This window comes from Cylas formicarius, unplaced genomic scaffold, assembly GCF_029955315.1.
Source record: "Cylas formicarius isolate icCylForm1 unplaced genomic scaffold, icCylForm1.1 PGA_scaffold_9__14_contigs__length_23061073, whole genome shotgun sequence".
Lineage (NCBI taxonomy): Eukaryota > Metazoa > Arthropoda > Insecta > Coleoptera > Brentidae > Cylas > Cylas formicarius.
This window is the reverse complement of record NW_026844365.1, coordinates 1,139,522-1,159,328: the sequence shown is the minus strand read 5'-3', so window position 1 is coordinate 1,159,328 and position 19,807 is coordinate 1,139,522. Positions and strand designations below refer to the sequence as shown.

General features: G+C 43.2%; 1 protein-coding gene across 7 annotated transcripts; it reads left to right on the top strand.

Annotated features, from left to right (window-relative positions):
* The first annotated feature begins 139 nt into the window (after positions 1-139).
* On the top strand, positions 140-18,630 carry LOC132707099 (protein phosphatase 1 regulatory subunit 12C). Of its 7 annotated transcripts, none has more exons than XM_060678779.1 (17): positions 140-510; positions 762-1,539; positions 1,614-1,709; positions 4,375-4,557; positions 4,613-4,694; positions 6,270-6,395; positions 6,655-6,756; positions 6,841-6,960; positions 7,153-7,330; positions 7,491-7,691; positions 10,385-10,556; positions 10,618-10,739; positions 10,797-10,880; positions 15,617-15,811; positions 15,883-15,969; positions 16,134-16,232; positions 17,889-18,630. In XM_060678779.1, the coding sequence occupies exons 1-16, from the start codon at positions 262-264 to the stop codon at positions 16,230-16,232; spliced, it is 2,874 nt and encodes a 957-aa protein (XP_060534762.1). In that variant the 5' UTR covers positions 140-261; the 3' UTR covers positions 17,889-18,630. The 7 variants fall into 7 exon arrangements, with proteins under 7 accessions (XP_060534762.1, XP_060534763.1, XP_060534767.1 ...); XM_060678780.1 differs by having other exon boundaries at positions 7,494-7,691; positions 17,889-18,629; XM_060678784.1 differs by lacking the exon at positions 6,270-6,395.
* Positions 18,631-19,807: the final 1,177 nt, after the last annotated feature.

The following is a 19,807-nucleotide window of genomic DNA, read 5'->3' as shown; positions in this document are numbered from 1 at the left end:
TCGTTTAACCCGTTGACTGCTTTTATTACGAAGAACAGGAGAGTTTATAACAGGAAAAAATATGCAAAGAATGAGTGTGGCGCCATCCCTCGGCTATCCACGAAAGCGTGAGCGGCGCGTAGCGGACAGATGGCGCGGCGGCCCGCCGATCCGCACGAAGCAACAACCGCACCCTCTCGCTGTCAAACGCGTAAAGAAATGGTTTCTTTTGTAAAAATCGTAATGGTGTCGTGCCGTGGCTCGCCTCCGTGTTAAATAATCATGTCGATCGAGTCGCGGACGAATTCCGCCCTGTTCAAGCGGGCCGAGCAGCTCAAAAGATGGGAGGAATCCGACACGAACCGCGAGCCAACGTCGCCGAAACGGAATCCGCGCAAAGTGAAATTCTCGTCGGGCTGTGTATTTTTGGCGGCGTGCGCGGCCGGGGACAAGGACGAGGTGCTGAAGCTGCTCGAGAAGGGCGCCGACATCAACACGGCCAACGTCGACGGGCTGACCGCCCTTCATCAGGTAAGGGCGAGACGATGTTCCACCTGTGGCAGTGCCCCCGATTCGGTGACGTAAATTACGTCAATATGGCTACTACAGCTGTACGGTTCGCGTATTTTAATTCGTTCCGCGTTCATCTGAACTACCGATTCCGATAGGAATTACGTAAAAAAAGGGAAACCGCCGTGCTGGTTGCCGTATTTAGTCGGGCGGCTATTTTTACGGGATTTATTTTTGCCGTCGTCGGTAGTTCAAACGTGCCGTCGTTCCAGGCCTGCATCGACGATAACCTCGACATGGTCGAGTTCCTGGTGGAGCAGGGGGCGGACGTGAACCGGGGCGACAACGAGGGATGGACGCCGCTACACGCGACCGCCAGTTGCGCCTTCCTCTACATAGCGAAGTACCTGATTGAGAAGGGCGCGAACGTGGCGGCGGTGAACAACGACGGCGAGTTGCCGATCGACATCACCGAGTGCCCGAAAATGGTGGACTTTCTGAGGAAGGAGATCGAGAGACGGGGCATCGATTGCGAAGCCGCGCGAAATGACGAAGAGACCGTGATGCTTAGGGACGCGAAGGAATGGCTGGCGAGTAAAAGCGTCGCGTCCGCGAACAACCCGAACCCGAAGACGGGGGCGACCGCCCTCCACGTGGCCGCCGCCAAAGGCTACCTGGACGTTATCAGGTTGTTGCTCCAGTGCGGCGCGGACATCGACGCCCAGGACGTGGACGGATGGACCGCGATGCACGCGGCCGCCCATTGGGGTCAGGAGGAGGCGTGCCGCTTGCTGGTGGACAACCTCGCCGACATGGAGGCGAAAAATTTCGTCGGCCAGACGCCGTTCGATCTCGCGGACAGCGACATGCTCGGCGTGCTGGAGGAGTTAAGGAAGAAACAGAACAAGGAGGAGGTGAGCAAGCGGAAAGCGAGGAAGAGGCTCGAGACGCGGGACAGGACGATCGAGACGGACGCGGAGAGCCGCGTGAAGAAGGTGAAGGTGGAGATCGCGACCGAGGACGAGGAGATCGTCGTCAACGAGAATATCGGTGAGTGTGCCGGCGCCCCTTTGCCGTTATTGTATTCCGTTTCGATTTCTCTTTCTTGCGGCTACCCGGTTAAGCGATGGACGTGTCGAGCGAGAGCGATTCTTCCTCGGACACGGAGACCACCGAGACGGACAGCGGCTCCGAGGGGCGGGACGTCGGCGGCGGCGAGGGTAAAACGCACGTGTCTCCCCCACACCCACAAATTCGTACTAAAATGTGCCACGTTTTTCGTTTAGTGTGATAACACCGTCCCCGAGACTGTTGCGTTAGGCTATTAAAAGCACGTCTCCGGCTTTCCATTCGTTAGTAGTTCGTTCGCACCGAGTTTGTCCGCGCGAGATTTGCGTTCGGTAGTTCAAACGTGCCGCCGTTAAAAATCCTTTTCGGCACGATTTTCATTCGTTAGTTCAATTGTACCGACGTTTAAAACCCGTTTCCAGACGATTACATGCTGGAGCCAGCGTTGCAGAACCGTCTCGGCACGATTTCCAATAGGTAGTTCAAATGTGCCGGCGTTAAAAATCCGTTTCTGGGCGATCGCGCGCTGAGGCCGGCTCCAGAGGCCGGTTTCGGCGCGACTTCCATTCGGTAGTTCAATTGTACCGACGTTGAGAATCCATTTTCCAGTGCCCAGCGTATCTTTTGCACCCTTGTATATAGCACGGTGAAGTATCGCATACACGTATATAATCAAAATGTCGAAATTTTTGGCGTAAAACATCTCAAAATGTCAAAATGGTAAGTGATACCTTTTTTTAAAGGTTTTTTCACGTTCTATTCGCGTATAAATTAGGAAAACATTTGATTCGTCAGATTTGCAATACAAAAAATTAATTAATACAAATAATAATAATTATCCTCATATTAATCATTTTGTCAGTGCGTCAAGTCCTTTTAAACTGTTTTTTAAATATGTTTTCTAAAATAATTTTTGTGAAATTATTTGAATTAAATGTAAGATATTGTGCGATGAAAATCCACATGTTTTCGGAGATTATCGCACAAATTATCCGCAATAAATAAATGTTTGGGCCTGTTTACTCGCTAATCATATTGTTGGTCTTATATTTATCGATTGTAATATAACTGGTGAACGTTACTTTGATTCAATGGCCGTCTCGGTGGCCAAAGCTAACACCCCTGGACTTTTCTCTTTGTGGATATCGAAGAGGTAAAAATTATATTACGAAACCAAATTCGGTAGAAGATCTGAAAGACAGAGACGAGTTTATCGAAATGCTTTACCATTGTCAAAATGCACAAGGTGCTAATTTCCAAAAAAAAAAGAAAAATGGAAGCTGTTTTTTTTTTTAATTTAAGTTACTGTTAAGTAATATAAATAATAATAGAAATAGAACGTCAAAAAACTTAAAAAAAGGGATATCGCTTGACCTCTTTTCTAATTAAAAAAAAAAAATACTTAAAATGGCGCAGTGCTTTTTGGGTCAGAAATGAGGAATTTTGTATTGTGTACATTTTCTATGTTTGTGACATGCTAATAAATGAAATGAATTGGAATATACGTGCACGCCAACTTTCACGGTGCCATACAGGGTGTTCGAAAAACTCATTTAACAAACAATTCTAAAATTTCCCTGTATTTAATTTATTTATACTGATATTGCAAAATAGAACAGATTGCCTTAAGCAGAATCACAAATCCTTAAAAATTGTTACTCTTGTTTGAAGTCGATAAGTGTTATCGTTTAGCCACAAATCGACTTTTATATTCTCGGCCCGAATACCCCGCACTTTTAACCAGGGACAGTCGACAAGGGTCTAACAAAAAATTCATTTCTCGAAAACCGTTTGTGCAACGGAAAAAATTCTTGAACGGAGGATTTTGCTCCGTAAACTTTTATCCTTGAAAAATTTTCAAGAATATACAGGGTGCGCCGCATATTCAAAAAAATGAAAAATGGGTCGCCCTAAAATACTGTTTCAGATGTTACATCTTTTACATGACGATATAGCCCGTGTAGACAGCTAAAATATTTGTATTTAAGGTTTTCACTTATTGTAAAGGGTGTTTTCGATATTCCGTTGCTATATAAGAAATTTAGCCGAGAAGTAAAAGTCTTTGCCCACATTTAAACAGTAGAACAAACATAATTTTTCAAAAACTGTTCACGAGACCAAAGAAATTCTTGGACCAGAAGATGCGGCTCCATAAATTTTATTCTTGACGATTTTTCAAAAATTTACAGGGTGCGCCTCAAAATCAGAAAAACTGAAAAATGGATCCCCCTTTTATTGAAAATTGGTTATGACTGAAGGGCTATGATTCAGATGTCACTTTTTTTTTACACTGCGATATAGCCCGCATAGACAGCTAAAACTTTTGTGTTTAAGGTTTTCACCTATTGTACAGGGTGTTCCCGTTATTCCGTGCTTAATAAAAAATGTGTTAAGTGCCCCAAATTTGCAGGTATCAACTTCAAATTTGGCAGAGAAGTAAAAGTCCGTGGTTTCAGGAAAAAAATATTTTTAAACCATTTACTGTTTTCAACAAATTTTTGGGCCAGGAAACGTGGAAAATCCAGGGCTATAACCTCTACTTCAAACAATGATTGAATCGTATTGTATCGTTTTTGTGTTTAAATTATTGGCGATAAATGAAAAACCGTTAAAGATTTTATTTGAACAGTATCGTGAACCGTGTCGTGAGGGAGTTACAGGTTTCGTCAATTATACGGGGCGATAATAAAAAATCGATTTGTGGCTAAACGATAACACTTATCGACTTAATGAAAGGGTCACAATTTTTGAGGGTTCCTCGTGACCATTGCCGTCCGCTACTTGATGCATCTTTCAAATGCGAAAATCCGATTGCAGAGAAGAAGAACCGCGCCAATTCCCAGCCGGCGAACGAGACCGCGGCGGCGGCAAAGGAGGCGGACGCTGCGAAACTGCCTCCGATTCCTCCGAAGCCGGCTGTTTTCGACGAGGAAAACCCACCGTTGTGGAGGAAACCGTTATCGAAGGTGACCCGGCCCGATTCTGCAGGTCCCGATAAAAGTAAACTACGAAAGTGACGCACGCGTTGTTGTCGTTTTGACGTTTCCATTTCCAGATTTCCGGAACGACCCGTCCGACTTGAACAACGAGAACGAGGTGACCCTGAGGCGCACCAAGAGTTTCCAGAACGACGAGCAGTAAGTGTATTTCGATTCTTCGAGTTCCTAACGCGGCTTTTTTAACACACGGCGCGAGTCGTTTTTTTTTTTTTAAGTACTCCGTCGTTCCGCTTAAATAAATTACCGCCGCACGGTGGGTCAGGACGACCCAAAAAGTTTGAAAAATTCCAAATTTTACTGTTCGTTCTTTCCGTATAGCTATAAGATAATGTAGTGGCCCTACTATGGATCTTTTGCGCACGCATCGTCCCCAACTATCCGAGTCGCTACATTGCCGTAATTTTTCTCGATAATTGATTAAGTAATAACGGTCAGCGCCCAGTGCCATTGTTGTTTTCATGTTTGGTGTCAATATCTCCGTACCATACTCACAAACTGGTATAATTTGTATTGTATAGGATCTTGGAGAAACAGTGATCCCTATATATTTCACATTCAACAAACTGAAAAATAGGCTTACACAAATATTTACATGCGAATTTACTAAACAGAATTCCCTACATTTTTTGGTAAACTTAAATAGCTACGAAGAATGTTTGGGTTATATATTTTAGTGTACAAGATTTACAGGAAATGTAGGAAAACAAATTAAGCTACTGTCTGGTGCTTGTTGAACATTTTTTCCACTTAAATATGTCTTGTGCGATATCTAACATCTCGGAAGTTATTTCAGTTAACGAGTTCATGAAAATTAACGCTTCCCGCCGATTTACAAGCAAAAAAAAAATTGGAAAAAATAGCTTGCATGCAAAAATAATTCTGCACAGCTTTTCCACGACTTAACCAGAAAATTTAATATGATTTCGGCGTATTTTGATCAAATGCCGCATCCAAACACGGACGATCTGTCAGCGGCCATGTTGTTTGTTAAAAGCCGCAAGGTCTTACGGATCCAACGTCATAATTTGCGATTAGAACTGTTGTTGGTTAAAAACAAAATTTTAATACTCGCGCAGGCGCACGTTGAATGTGGATGTTCTCAAAAAAAGGTTACCGGAACAAGTTCACATGTTTGCTATTTGTGTCACGCTTTTCCCACAATTATGAATTTCGTCCGATCCAAACATTTAGATTTAGTCCCGAAGCTTTAAATTTGCTGGAGCCTTTCTATGAAAATATTAAAAGCTTGAGAGAATCAGAAAAAAATAGGCACTCTGCTAAGGCATTGATTTAAAATTAAAACTTGTTATATTATTATTATTATTATTATTATGATTAAATGAAAGTTGTTTACTTTAATTTCCAATAAAAGCTACAGATTTGCCATTATCCCAGAATTAAGAATACAAGGTGATATTTTGTTACATAATTTACTCATCCAAAGGCAGATGATACTCTATAATTTCTGGCGCAAATGTTTGTCGTACAATGAATTTTAGATACCGCATCTTATTTTTTGTAAATAACTGGCTCATAAACACAAGAAGTATTAAGGTATATCACCTTTTCACGAACTTGACAAAAAATCCTCAATCACAGGTACTTATAATTTTAGAAACTTTTTGGGCCATGCCGTGTCTACCGTGCGCCATATATATTTTTTTCGATTCGGTTGCCGTTTAATATACTGACGCTTATTATTGTTGTGTTTAGGTTCTACTCGAGATATAAGGCTCTGCATGCGCGCATTCAGGCAAATAACGATACTCCTGTCATTTCTTATAACTCCAACAGACCTAAGTCTGACATAATCCTAACCAATTCGCAACAGCATTACAGGTACGCATCGCACACACGATACACGCAAAAAGAAAACACACACCGTTGACGTCATTCGACGCGTTGCCCGCGAGAACGGTAGTTCGTCCGTACCGGCGACCTCCCATGCCCGGTAGGTCGTTTGTACCCGTTTGTACCAGTTACCCGCCGCGGGCACCGCGGTCGAAATACACGCATCATGGCTTCCGTATTGCATGGTTGAAGAAGCGTTTCCGTCGCGGGCGTTTTGACTCGGATTTTTCCGTTTTTGTTTCCTTAGGAACGCGACGGACGAGAAGAACGACGTCAGCGGCAGCGCGACGGACACGAGCGCCAAGGGCGCACCGGCGCCTCCGCCAAATAACCAGTCGGCTTTCAAAAGGTGAGACCAGGCCGTTTTCTTGTTTTTTTTTTTCATCTTTTGATCGCGTCCGTTACGAAATTGAACGCGTCTTTTTGGGTCCAGTGACCTTAAGTTGACACTGAAGGAAACGCCGACCGAGACGAACGGCGCGAGGGCGGGCGGGGCGACCACGCCCACCACCCCGACCGGTACCAGGTTGCAGATGTTCAAGAATTTCTTCAAGTACGCCGGATTGTGTGTCCGATAACCCGATACTGTTTTGTTACTAAAATTTCCGGATTTAGCTTTTTTGTTTATGCCCCGGCCCCTGTTTCTCACTAACATCGGTTTCCGTGGTTTTATCGTTTCTAACCTGTGCCCGTTTCGCGCCGACCGATTCCGCTCTCTGCTCACGCCGCGTTTTCGTCGTCGTAGGTCGTTCGTACCGCCGGTACGTGACGAGGAAAGCGAGACGCAGCGGAAAGCGCACGCGAAACGTGTGCGCGAAACCAGAAGGTCGACCCAGGGCGTCACGTTGGAGGAAATCAAGTCCGCCGAACAGCTGGTGAAAATGAAGAGCCAACCGAACAACAACAACAACAACGACGAGACGGTCAGTATGCGCGGGACGTTCGAACTACTCGCGCGTGTTTGCCTCTTATTCAATTTTGACCGTTGCCACCGAGCGGTTCATTTGAACTAGCTCGGGTTTTCGCGTTCGAACTACCGGTACATTTGCGCTACCAAGAATGAACTTGCGACGTTGCCGACAGCAGGGGACCAACGGAGATCAGACCAACAGCGTGACGGCGACGATAACGACGGCGGCGCCGACCGTAATTACGCGCGCCGTCACCGACGGCATCGAGGGCGCCAGGGACGGCTCGTCGCCTGGGGGCGACGCGCAACTCATGGCGGCGTCCCAGCACGAGCGTCGACCGTCGTGGCGCCTCAAGGTCGACGGCGGTAGCAAGGTAAGGCGAGAAAGTGGGGTTAGTGGCCGTAACCGTTGGTTGGTCGAAATTAGGGAGGTGACCAAAGAGACAACGAACCTTTGATATCTGTGGCCGTTTAGGGTATGGACCGATCAGTTCTTCTTCTTAATACGTTTTATAAAGAATTATTTCCTCAATAGATGCGGGAATATTGGCATTAATCAAAGGGTCAAACAAAATTCGAGAATTCACTTTGTGAAGGGAAACAGTTAAAGTAAATATGTTGGAGGTCACCAACGTGCCCTTGACTATGTAGATGACAAGATGAAGCACAATGACCACTTCAAGCGATCTTAAACCTATTGAGCCTGTTTGGTTAGGAGGAATAACTAGTTCTTCTTTCACAAGAAGCTTGGCACGTTTGCTACGATCATTTTTCACTCCAGGTTTTCTTGCTTCTGCTCCAAACAAAAGGAGACTGCATTTTTTTTTTCATTGTTCCGTGAGAATTTTGAAGGAATTATTAAACAGTTCAATCAATCAAGGGCAAAACAAAACAGAATTGATGCTAACAGTGGCGGGAATATTGACATTAATCAAAGAATCATACAAAATTCGAGAGTTCACTTGTTGTGTTCACTGTGAAAGAAATAAGTCGGAAATCACCAACTTCCCCTTCGCCATGTAGATGACCAGATGAAACACAATGACCATTTCAAAATTTTTACATAGTTAACATTTCCTTGCTCAATATCCTTCATTCCAGGAAGTAGAAGGAATTATTAAGCAGATACGAATAAAATCATCAAATGCAACTAATTCTTCGTGTCTTTCTCGACGATTTTCACTTTCGCAACCAGGATTGCACTGTACATTCTTCGCCCTTTACTTGGCTCCATTTCGATATCCACACTTCCCATAGTTCCTTTTCAGCTTCAGTTTGCATAGATGCGCTACATCTATGACTACTTGAATAAGTAAGGTTAGGTTGGCGTTTCCGTCGTTCGTATCGCGACAGGCGGCAACGGAGTGTGAGGTTAGGTTGATGGTCACCCGTTGTCACTTTGGATGGTTGCAGCTTGGTAGTTCTTTTAACCCAATTGTGGTCGTAGTGTTTGTGCATGTCTTTTGGTTTTTCGCTTGGTTTCCGGGTGGTCGATTTGAATTAGAATCGAAATTAACAAAAATTTGGAAACTTTTTGACGCTTGCGAGGCGATTCGAACGCAGACGGGCCACACTCCGTATATACGGTGTGTCGCGCAGTTGACGGAACGTTTCGGGAAATCGGGAGGTGACGATTTGCCGTAAGGTCGGCAGTCGGTCGCGGCGTTGCCGGTTATGTCGAAAGGTAGGATCGATTTTGATTTTTCGAGCGGGACGTCCCGTATACTGTCAATGACTTTCCCAATTTTGCTTAAGAAGACTTTTTGTGTGCACATGCCAAACAAGGCAAACATCATATACGGGGTGTTTTCTAATAGAATGTCAATAAGTAGGGGGCGATTTTTGGGTCTATTTTAAAAAGAAAATTTCATATGAACATAAGTCTTAAACGTTTTGAGATACGGGGTGAAAAAGTTTTCAAAAATAATATATATTTTTTTAATATCTGTAATAATTTTGGCAGACATTGATGGGACGCCACTGATTTCTATTAAAATAAAAATTATTCTTACGATCTCCAATTATTTCTAAAGAAATTTAATTTCTTGATTTTTTTCAATCCGATAGACGGTTTTTGTTTAAAAAATTTTTAAAAAAATGGCCATAGTTAATGTGACAGTCTGAATAACTTTTTTTTTTCTGTTGATATTAATTGCACTTTTTAGAGCAATACTTAATTTTGTGGTTATTATATATTTAACAATCGATTATATATTTAATAACAATAACATCTTTTAAAAATGGGATTATTGTTAAATGATACGTATCTCTTCAAGGCGTGAGAATTTTATTTGACGTGTCAGAAGTTACCGACTCATTTAAAGGTTACGTTTGCCTGTTTTTGTTGTTTTGTAATAGTGTTTATTCACAATAGTCACAATATCGAAAGAAGGTGCCGGGTCTGAACTTGAACTTGCGTTAGAAAACGGACAAACGGTTTAAACAGTTTTCGAGGATATCAAAAAGAAGTTTCGATAAAACGCTGCAAAAATGATGAAAAGGAGATGACGGAAATGAAATTCGAAGTCGATCCTACTTTTCGATATAAGCGGCAACGTCGCATCTACATTAAACGTCCGATTGTTAAACGTAATATTTTATTTGTTTTTTTTTTTAACCTCGTAAATTTTTATTTTGCTTATTTTCAGATTTTCTGCACGTTATTCTTCCTCGGTTTTAGCTTGTATTTGGTCTGCCATCCCGTTCAGAATCTGGTGTTTTTTTTGCTCGCGTTTCTCTGCCGGACGACAAAAGACGTTCCGCTCTGAACGGGATCACATATTGCAACGTCGCCGCTAATCGCTTGTAAATACTACCCTCAACCCCGCCTCCGTACGTTTTGTGTGTGTATATATATATATTATTCTCGCCGCTTGTAGCGTAGTCGTTTGTTTGTTTTTTTTTTTTAATTTTTACATGGTCCGCTTAATTAATTTTTTCCTATTTGATCATTAACCGCAAATAAAAAACCCTTGTTGCAACTGCGCGAGTTTTATTTCGCGTTCGGATTACCCGCCGCCGTCCGAGGCGCCGCCCCCGCTGACGTCACGTCATTTTTGTTATTCAGTTCAAGCTGGAGGATGCGACCAAACCGGAAACGCCGAACACGCCATCTTTCGTGAGGCGGTCAGCCGCCGCCGCCGCCACCGGGCAACGTCCCTCGTCCGCCCCCGTCGAGACGGCAGAGACCACTACCGTGACGTTGTCGTTGCGCAGGCCCAAGTCGGTCGAGGAAAAAGGTCGGTAGTCTAACAACTTCCTCCCCCGCACCACCAGCATCCATTGTCCGCCATTTCGCAGATCAAGACAAGGAGAACGACGCGAGGAACGCGCAATCGACGCTAGCGACGCAGGCGGCGATACAACGCAGGCGCAGGCCGAAACGCAGGTCGACCGGCGTAGTTTCCTTCGAGAACATTGACGTAAGTGGGGGTGACAAGGGGGCGTGGTCGCTCTCTTACGCTCGTTTAATTTTTCAGGACCTCGACCAGGACAAGGACCCGTCGGCGGGCGGCGATTCGAGCGACGCCGCTGCCGCCGCCGGCCAACAAAACAGTATCGAGGTAAGTCTCCTTTCGCTTCTTCTTTTTTTTCCCAACCCGAAATTAAGAAGAACGTTGGGAACGAGGTTTTCGTAGAACGGAATCCATAGTCAATACTTCCCCGGCCATTGGAATGGGCCATCATTTACCATTTGTTTTCTTCTTCTTTTTTCTCTTGGGCAGGGACCCGATATTCCGAATGAAAGAAGAAGAATGCTGGAAACGAGGTTGTTTTCATGAGGGTTGTTGCGGAGAACGCGTTCCTATTCTTCCTTTTTTTCTCTTGCTCAAAGACTAGGCATTTTGAATAGAAAAAGAAGAACGCGAGGTACGAGGTTTTCATGGGACGGAATTGATACTTGAGGCTTCCTCAACCAGAGCTCATTAATAATTTGACGTGCCTATTCTAAACTGCTCCTCAATCATCCTCAAAGACGGCTATGACAACTTTGGTTTTGCGAAGAGTGCGTTCTTCTTCATTTTTTCTCTCGCGCAGAGACCCGACATTCCGAATGGAAGAATAAGAATGCTGGAAACGAGGTTGTTTTCATGAGGGTCTTGCGGAGAAAGCGTTTCTCTTGTTCCTCTCGCGCACTGACCAGGCAATTTGAAAGGAACAAGAAGAACGCTAGAAACGAGATTTTCAAGAGGAACACAATCATTCACATACAATTCAATCATATTTTCCGGAGAGTTCGTTCTTCTTTTTTACCTCGCGCATGGACCCGACAGTCCGAAAAGAAGAACGTTCCTCTTCTTCTCACAGAGCGGAATTGATACTTAAGATTTCCTCGTCCCGTCTAAAGTTCTCCTCAAGCATCCTCAAGAACAGGGAATCGTCGATGACTGTTTTTGTTTTGCGGAGAGTTCGTTCTTCTTCTTTTTTTCTTTTGCGAACGGGCTCGATAATCCGAAAGGTAGAAGAAGAATGCGGGAACATTTTCGTAGGGTTGAACTCATAGTCGATACTGGAGGCATCCTGCGTCATGCCCATTCTAAAGTTTTTAATTAATCCTCCAAGACTGAAAAACGAGTGAGATTGCGGTCCGTAGGGTCTTCTTCTTTTTTCTCTCGTGGAGGGACAGTCCGAAAGGAAGAAGAAGAATGTGGGAAATGAGGTTTTCATAAGGGCCGTTCTTTTTTCTCTCGTGCAGGAAGAAAAAGAACGGGGGGAACAAGGTGTTCATAGGGTGGAATGCCCAATGTAAAGTTTTTTAAGACTGAGACGCGACTATAATGTCTTACGAAAAAGCGTTCTTCTTTTGCTTCTTCTTCAAAACACCATCTTTATTTTCGTTGTATAATTAGCGCGTTCGTTCGCTAATAATAAACGATGACCAAGACCGTTCGTCGTTAAAACAATTGGCGTAACGCGATGGACGAATGCCAGAAGGGTTCGCGCGTGTTTCGGTCGAATTATCTCTTGTGGTACGTTTGAACTACCCGGCACACTTCTTTCGACAGCGCCACGTTGCCGGCGACGCCATTTACGCGCGGGTGACTTTTCTTTATTCCGAATCTGGCGCGGATTATTCTGGAAAACGACACACAAAATTAAGCATGCGACGGTGAGTGGTGTTCCGGCGGATCTGGCGATGTTCCAGCGGCGCGCGTCATCGCCCGTTGCATCTCGTCGTGGTTTTCTCTTTTTTTTTTTTTTTGGCGCGTGTTTAAAATATGGCGCACGTGGGTCGGTCGCGTGCGCTACGGGGCTCCCCGTTTCTGACCACATTTTCGGTGGAACGAAAACGAAACACCTTTCAATAAAAAGCGGGATACCATCGCTAACAGGTCGTCAGTAGCGTCTGTAGATTATAATACTTTTTTTATGTAATAAGAGCGGAATACCTTCAATTAAAAACGGAATACCATCGGTCCCGAAAAGCTTTAGTTAAGTGATTATAAGGTATCGATCCACGATAAAAATCGGCACTTCCTTGAAATTGAAAGCGCAATGTATTTTAATAAAAGTTTCGTTTATTAATATATCCGGTGTGATATGAGAGGAATACCTTCGAATAAGAACGAGACATCTTCGTTTTCGGTTGCACGCGTTTCTATACTGCGATAAAAGCCGGAAATTTAAAACTCAATATATTTCAATAAAAAATGGGATACCATAGGACCATAGGTCATAAATGAACCGGTTCAACAATAAAAATTTCTTTAAATACTTTCAAATAAAAAGGGATAGCGTCGCTTTCGCTCGCATTGCGATAAAAGCAGCGGTTTCGGGTATTATGGTTTTCGGTGCAGTAAACAGAGAGATCCTATAACCACAAAAGAAAGGGCTTGCGCCAAAATAAAAACGAAATATTTCAATCAAAAGGGGATACCATCGATAGTAGCTAAAAAGTATCTATCATAATGTTTAGGGTGCAAAAAAAAGCGGAATACCTTCGAATAAAAACGCCGCTTTCTATTGCAAGGGGTTGTATATTGCGATAAAAGCAAGTCCTCCGTGCATTTACACAGGGAAATAAAATACAATAGCTTCCAATAAAAAAAGTGTTCGACAATAGTTTCGGGGTTTCGTTTTTTGATGCAATTAAGAGGGATCGTGCCGCGATAATAGTTGGCTTAGGTCGTGAATAAAAACGGAATACGTTTCGATAAATAGAAGGATACCGTCGGTTAAACGCGCTAAATAATGCTAACTGATAAGGAAAGTAACGATCCTACATCCTCGAGGCACAATAAAGGCGGAATACCCAGGAATAAAAACGGGAATACCGTGGCGTTGGGTCGCGAAGGTTGCGTTCATTATGGGGCCTCGGACGTTTTCGCGGCAGTAGCGATAAAAAAGGGAATACCGGTGCGATAAAAGCGGGAATACCTTTGTGGCAATAACATGTAAGTGTGGTGGTTCCCGATTTCGTCGAGCGCGGATTCTGGTCCGGCCGTCTCGACGGCCGCGTCTCGTTTCGCGTGGGATCGAAACTCGGGTTTTAAATAGCTGTTCGGTTAGTTTATTGTCGGGTCGCGTTCGAGGAAGTTCCGTCGTTAAAATCGACCGCGTTTTACGTTGTTCGGATAAAATTAGCGTCTCGAAGAGGGCCGGAGAGAGAACGTGTGACGTGTTTCCGTTACGATAGGAGGGTGTGTTCGATTTTTTGGGTTCGTTCGTTTTTCTTCTTCTCAAAATGGGTCCATTTAATCGGCACTGATCGACCACTCACCTTTTTTTATATATTTTTTTTTTCTGATAGTTGGGCTGGAAATTTTTTTATTGTAATATTTTAATATGCCGTGGTAGTGGATAACATCGTATTTTAAGATTACTAAGACCAATTTTAGATTATTTTGAGTTACTGTATAATATAATAATATAAAATAATTACCCCGCACGTCTGAATCTTAGAAAAGAGTGGTGCATTTGAACTACCCGCGAGCGAAACGTCCATCGTTATTTCACGTAAACGGGCACCTGACGTACGTCTCTGACGTTTAATTGCCGCGTTATTGCGCGGGGCGGACGAACGGTCTCAAAATAGCGGCCCGACTTTGAAAAATTATCATAATAAGTGTTCGGCCGTGCATCTTTCTATTCTCGCGCAAACGCGCGTCTATTTTCAAGCGTTCTCAGCCACCAGGTAGACGATAACCGGGCGTTTTTTTATTTTTCTCCTCGCCCACGCGCCGGAACCAGAAACGCCGCTCCGCGATCACGTCACATGCCAGTAAACACGCGATACATGTATATTTTTGTTATTTTCACAATCTAGTCTCCAACGGATAAGTCAAGTACGAAAGAACATCACTTGTTCTCGTAAGATTGCCGTATTTAAACCGAAAGTTAACGCCAACACGTCACACAGACCTCGACCTTCTCCTTGAGGTGCGGCGCGCCGGCGCCCTAAAGGCTTTCGCGTCTTAAAAACGAATATGGCGTCGTCGTATCACACGTCGCGCGGCAAGCAGCCCGCGCCGCCCCCGAGGCACCGCTCGTCGTCGGCCACGCGCACCGCCGCGTCACCGCGCTACGGCAACCGCCCCCGGAGCGCGGGCTACTTCGGCAGCAACGGCAACCTGCCCTACGGCTCCGGGTTGTCGTCATTCTCCGCGTACAACTCGCCCTACGCATCGAGGTATCCGACTTTTCCCCTCCCATCACGCGGCGGTACACGCCATCTATCTAAATATCACTTGCCCCCGTATATTTATATCATAAACATACGAAGCGCTAGTAGCTCTTCGTCCGATAACAGAACGCGAAAACCGCATCTTTCTAGCTTGAAAGATAAGCGAGATACCAAGCGGGAATACCATGTACGTTTGAACTACTCGCGTGTTCCGCTCGCGTAACGGGGAAAAAGAGCGGGAATAGCGGAAAGCCTCGATGTGTTTCAGCTACCAGAGCCCCTATTTCGCGAACGGGTACCGGGGGGCGGGGGCGGGCGGCTACGCGAGCCTCACCATCCCCGCCAAGTCGTTCGCCACCAATTATTCAAAGTCGTACGACAACGCCAGGGAGTACGCAAAGGTGAGAAAGCCGCCGTAACCTCAATCGAGCCCGCCCAGTTTAAAATATACGATTGGGAGGTTTGAGGTTATGCGCGTTTTCTCACTTCGTAGGGATTGGCTCGGGGCAACAGTTACCGCGAGAAGTCGCTGTCGCGTTCGAGGAATTCGCTGCCCGGCATGGGCTCGAGGTCGCTGAGCCTCACCTCGCTAGGGTCCGAGGGCTACGTCGTAAGGCCCGGCGCTCCGCCTCCACTCACACGTGATTTACGTGCCGGTTTTTTTGTGCGTTGCAGAGCGGATCGGACAGGGGCGGCGGCAGATCGCGGCTCAGCAGCACCGTCGACATTAGAAACGAGAACGGTGAGATCGACTACAAGAAGCTGTACGAGGAGCAGCTCGCCGAAAATGACAGGCTCAAGGACAAGCTTAGGAAAACTGACGAGGAGCTAAGGGACACGAAGCAAACGCTGGAGAAAATTAACGTCGTCGTAGGTGTCATTTATTGTATTGCAATCGCAGTAGTTCATTTGCACTATTACCGCGTTTCGCGTTGTTACAGACGAGCAAGAACTCGCTGTCGGAGCTGGAGAAACGGGAGAGGCGGGCGATGGAGAGGAAACTGAGCGAGATGGAGGAGGAGCTGAAGGTAGGGCGGCACGTTTGGGGAGGGCGTGGCGATCGCTTGTTTTTTGCAGCTTTGGCCGTCGCCCACGCGTTTTGATTTTTTTTATGACCTTCTTTTCCGCTGTCTACGCGTGGTGTCCCCTGCCCCCTCGTATATATTAACGTGGCTCTCGTATATTTTTCTAGCAATTGCAAAAATTGAAAGCCGAGAACGAACGCCTAAAGGCGGACAACAGGTCGTTGACTCGCGTCATCAACAAACTTACCAACTCTACGAAAAAATAGGTAACCGGTGCTACTCGCTTCATTCGAAGTACTACTCGGCCCACACGCTGTTGTGTCGCTCCGATGTTTTGTTTTTCCGCGCCGCTGCGCCGCCGCCGCCGCTGGCTCGTTCCTTTTTCTTTCCTCTCGCTGCGCTCGAATTAACGTAATTAATTGCGACCAATTTAATTAATAATTCAACCCGGCGATAGATGATCTTGCAGTATCAAGGTATCTGTAATTAGACCACCAAGGTATTTGAATTTTTTAAAAATGACGAAATTAGACGATTATTAATATAATTTTTAGATGAACAATTAAATAGATTTGAAGCAACTATTATTTAATTAATTACCATATTGAAATTGAAATATTATTAAATGCAAATTTGGAGCAGTTTTATAATTATAGGATTAAAGCCACTTCAATTTTAAATTAAATAATTTCTTAAATTCGAAGTATTTAGTAAATATCTATTTTTTTCAACAGTTTAATTTAAACCATTAATTATCGTATTAAAGTAAAGTTAACTAGAAATAGGAGCATTTTTGGCAGTGCAATATTAAAATATTTACTACAATTTCATATGGCTTAATCTGGCACTTATTATAAATAATTACATAAATATATTACATAGTTCAAAATTAAAGTATTAATCTAAAAATAATAGTTGAAATTAAAGGATTATTAACAATAGCATATTAATTAAATCTGATGAATTTAATAATTAATATATTAAAGTACTGGGCTACTCCAATTTTAATTTAATTAAATTTCTTCAGATAATTTTATTTTAACTTAACCAACCTTGGAGAATTTTTACAATAACTCGTTTAAAATATTTACTATTAATATTAATACAAAATTACATTAATTATGTTTAAAACTTAAAGTATTAAAGTATTTAGTTACTTCAATTCAATTAAATTATCTTAGCTACTTTTATTTTCAGTTAACTAAATCTAGTATTTTTGTAATTACTTAGTAGTAACATGGATTAATTCGTCAATTAAATTTAATTATATTAATTATATAATTATTATTTATATTTGAAGCATATATTAATTAATGTATTGCAGTGTTTGGGTACAATTTTAATTTAATTATTTAACTATTTTTTGTTAACCAAATTTTCATCATTTTTATCTTTGCTTGATATTAATTTATTAAATTCAATTAAATGCATTAAATGTAATAAAAATTTAGATTATTCAAATTCGAAGAATATTTTAATGACAGTATTAAAAAGTGTTTGGATATTTTAATTTAATTAAGTTGCTTCAACCTCTTGTATTTAAAGTCAACTAAATTTGAAGCATTTTTACAATGATAAATTTAAATTAAATAATTAAATTTAATGCAAATTTACATTAAGTAAATTATAAATTAAATAATTTAATTAAACTCGATTATTCAACGGGTTAATTACTTACCACGGCGGAGGCGGAGCTTCGGTCGGTCGGCAAAAAAAGACCCGGCCATAGGCGCGCGCAAGGGTTTTTCGTTTCGCCGCTTCGATTTCCGTTTTTCTTTCTTTATTCTCGTTTTTGGGACGTTGGCTTGTTTGTGTCGATGGCGTTTTTGCTTTTTTTTTGTTTTTTTGCGTGTTTGAGTGTAGCGCGCGCATGCCCGCCGTCGTTATTTTGTTTTTTCTCCTCCCTCCCTCTTCCGTTTCAGAACCTGGAGAACCTGCGGTCGGAGAACCAGCGGCTCAAAGACGAGAACGGTGCGCTCATCAGGGTCATCAGCAAGCTGTCCAAGTAGCGGGGCGGCGACGCCCCGCCCCCCATCTTTTTTTTTTGTTTTTTTATCGCCCGTCGTTTGTTTCTATCCTATCGCATTTTTTTTTTGTTTTATTTTTAAGGACCACGATCATTGTATTTATTTTCCCGTAGGTTTAGGTCATTTTTGTACATGAAGTATTACAGTTTTACTCTCGACCTTGTACGTATCGTATATATTTATTTCGTCTGTCGCAGGTAATTTTTTTTGACTTTGTTTTTATTAAATTTTCGTTCGTACCCCGCCGCAAGCAACGGAGGTTATTTTTTTTATAATGCGAGCAGACAATAAAAGTGGCGTCGGGTAGTTCAAACGCGCGGCACTAATGAAGAAAACCGGTGCTAAAAAAAATCTGTGCCGCCCCCGGCCCGCCGCCGAACGCGTAATTTTAAGCGTACCGTCTAAGTTCCTGCATTTAACGTTCAGTTTCCCGTCGTGCCGGACATCTTGTGCCTTGCTTGTCTTTTTCTCCGTTTCCGCGCGTTACGACATATCTCTGTGTATCGCCATGTTTTTTTTTGTGAACCATGTTAAATGTTTCCCTCCGCCCCGCGCGGGGCGGGTCCGCATTGTGAATAACGTTTTTATATAGCCGATTATTGAATAAAAACACATATGTGAAATGGACGACGGGGAGGTGTTTCATTGGCGGTAGTTCGAACGTACCGTCGCGCGAAATTCGAAAAATACGCAACGAAGAAGAAGAATAATAAAACTTTGGGGCAATGGTAGACAAAAACTAGTTTTGTCGTTGAGGCGAAAAAAAATTATACTGTCGTTAACGAGAGTAGAGAGGGAGGAAAGTAAGTAACCATCACATTGTTATAGTTATTGTCTGTAATTTTGTTATTTTTCAATATTCCCAGTGTATTAAAGCAAAAAAGCCATATGCAACAATAATTACAATAATTACTAAATAATCTACTAACCTTCACTTACGACAACAAACGCTCCATATTGAATAATACTAGGCCAAACTAACCAAAAGAACTATCTACACTTTTTTTCTAACCCGAAATTATCGACGCAAATCGCTCACACTGCCGGGGAAACATTACCGACTTGGCAATACCGCGAAAGGTCAAAATTGTCAAGTGGAACTCGACAGAAGCAGTAGAATATTTTGAAAAATAATTAAATTACTTTTTTTTCAACACAATAAAATAAACGCCGGTAGTTCAAACGTACCGCGCATGCGTAAGACGAATCCCAACCTCAAATCTGAGCGGCGAGCAAACGCAGAAAGCACCTGTCTCTGTATATCGCCATTTTTTTTTCGACTAAAGCTATTCGCAAAAATAGGTTAGAAAACAACCACTTTGCTTCGTACTAACATATTTTCCAACCTTAAGATATCAAGGCGTATCGGTCAAAAACAACAGGCTTGGCAACACCGCTGTAGGTCCAAATTGTCAATCGAGAAGGGACAGAAGCACTAATTTATTTTTAAACTTTTTTTTATATTTTTTTACAATGCGTTCTCAAGAGAACAAACTAAGTAATTAAAATACCTATTTCTCAACACTCTGGAATGCTTAATCATACAAACGCAAAAACACGGCACTGTATTTCGCCGGTAGTTCAAACGTACCGCACACGCGTAAGGCGAATTCCAGTCTCAAAACTCACGAGCCACCTGTCTGTATATCGCTATTTTTTGTCAACCATGCAGGTTCCATATTGAACACCACGCATGTATGCAGAAACAACCATTTTGCTTCGTACTAATATTGCCCAACTTCTAAGAATCAATGGGACTTGCTTAGATTCTTGGGGAAAAACTACCCGCTTGGCAACATCGCGCTGGGTCACAA